Here is a 976-nt window from a genome sequence, read left to right as displayed (position 1 = left end):
TGCAAAGTTTTCAAAATGTGTAAGGAAGCGCTTGCACAATCTGCAAATTGAATTGTGCAAACGTCTCAAACTATGCATGGCAGTAGGCTTACTGCAGCTCTCTCTAGCTAGGCCTAGGCCCTGGGCTAGGCTTCCTGAATCCTTAAGGCTGCCTAGGCCTTAGGACTTGAGTGCCTAGCTAGCTAGGCATGGCCTAGGGAGGCCCTAGTCTTAAAGCCTAGTAATTAACTTACTTTTCCAGATTTTAACTTCAAGAATGGAATGCATGCCGATATCTGATCACATAAAACAACATCATATTCTTCCCCACTAAAAATCGATACATATAATGCGACATATATCATTCGGATGTATGCACATAGCGCATAACAGACACCAAACACGCTTCTGGGTAACCAGTCCCCCACAACAACAACACTCAGCTTGCCATCTCGGGTCTCTGAGAAACAGTGCTCTGGGTTATGATGACCTGTAAACATCTTCACTGAATGTCCCTGTTCTTGCAAAGCTAAAGCAGCATCAACTATAAGTCGTTCTGCTCCACCAATGCCTAAGTCAGGGTGAACAAACACCACATTAACCATGATTCTCAATAATTAGAGGCAGAAACGGTGCAAAAGAACTAAGCTGAGCCTCAATCTCAACATGTGACGTGGTGTGAGCGAATGCTAATTCGAGGGGATCATCAAAGATAGAAACACAAGATAGCGTTCTCCCCACAGGAAAAAACTCCACCGAAATGCATGGTGGGAATACAAACAATGGGGCGCCGCGTGCGGCTGTACATAATAACTGTGAATACATAACCTCTTTTGCGGATGTTAAAATCGTTTGCCATTATCCATAAGATAAAAATAAGTAGGTATAAATAAATCAAAACAATAAAATGAAAGACACAAAAGCGCAGAATCGTATGACCGGACTCTGATTAGTGATAAAGTTTTCCTTTATTAGTTGAAAAAGAAGGGCGCCGCGT

General features: G+C 42.6%; 1 protein-coding gene across 1 annotated transcript; it reads right to left on the bottom strand.

Annotated features, from left to right (window-relative positions):
• Positions 1-233: 233 nt before the first annotated feature.
• On the bottom strand, positions 234-724 carry LOC117112999 (alpha-1,3/1,6-mannosyltransferase ALG2-like; the record flags this gene model as incomplete). Its single annotated transcript, XM_033256214.1, is given in 1 exon segment — positions 234-724. A coding segment is annotated over 1 exon segment (351 nt), but the record flags the coding sequence as incomplete, so codon positions are not given.
• Between the last annotated feature and the right edge of the window lie 252 nt (positions 725-976).

This window comes from Anneissia japonica, unplaced genomic scaffold, assembly GCF_011630105.1.
Source record: "Anneissia japonica isolate Jap-2015-1 unplaced genomic scaffold, ASM1163010v1 scaffold294155_len979_cov349_single, whole genome shotgun sequence".
Classification (NCBI taxonomy): Eukaryota; Metazoa; Echinodermata; class Crinoidea; order Comatulida; family Comatulidae; genus Anneissia; species Anneissia japonica.
Note: the sequence above shows the minus strand (reverse complement) of the source record. Positions and strands in the feature narration are given on the sequence as shown.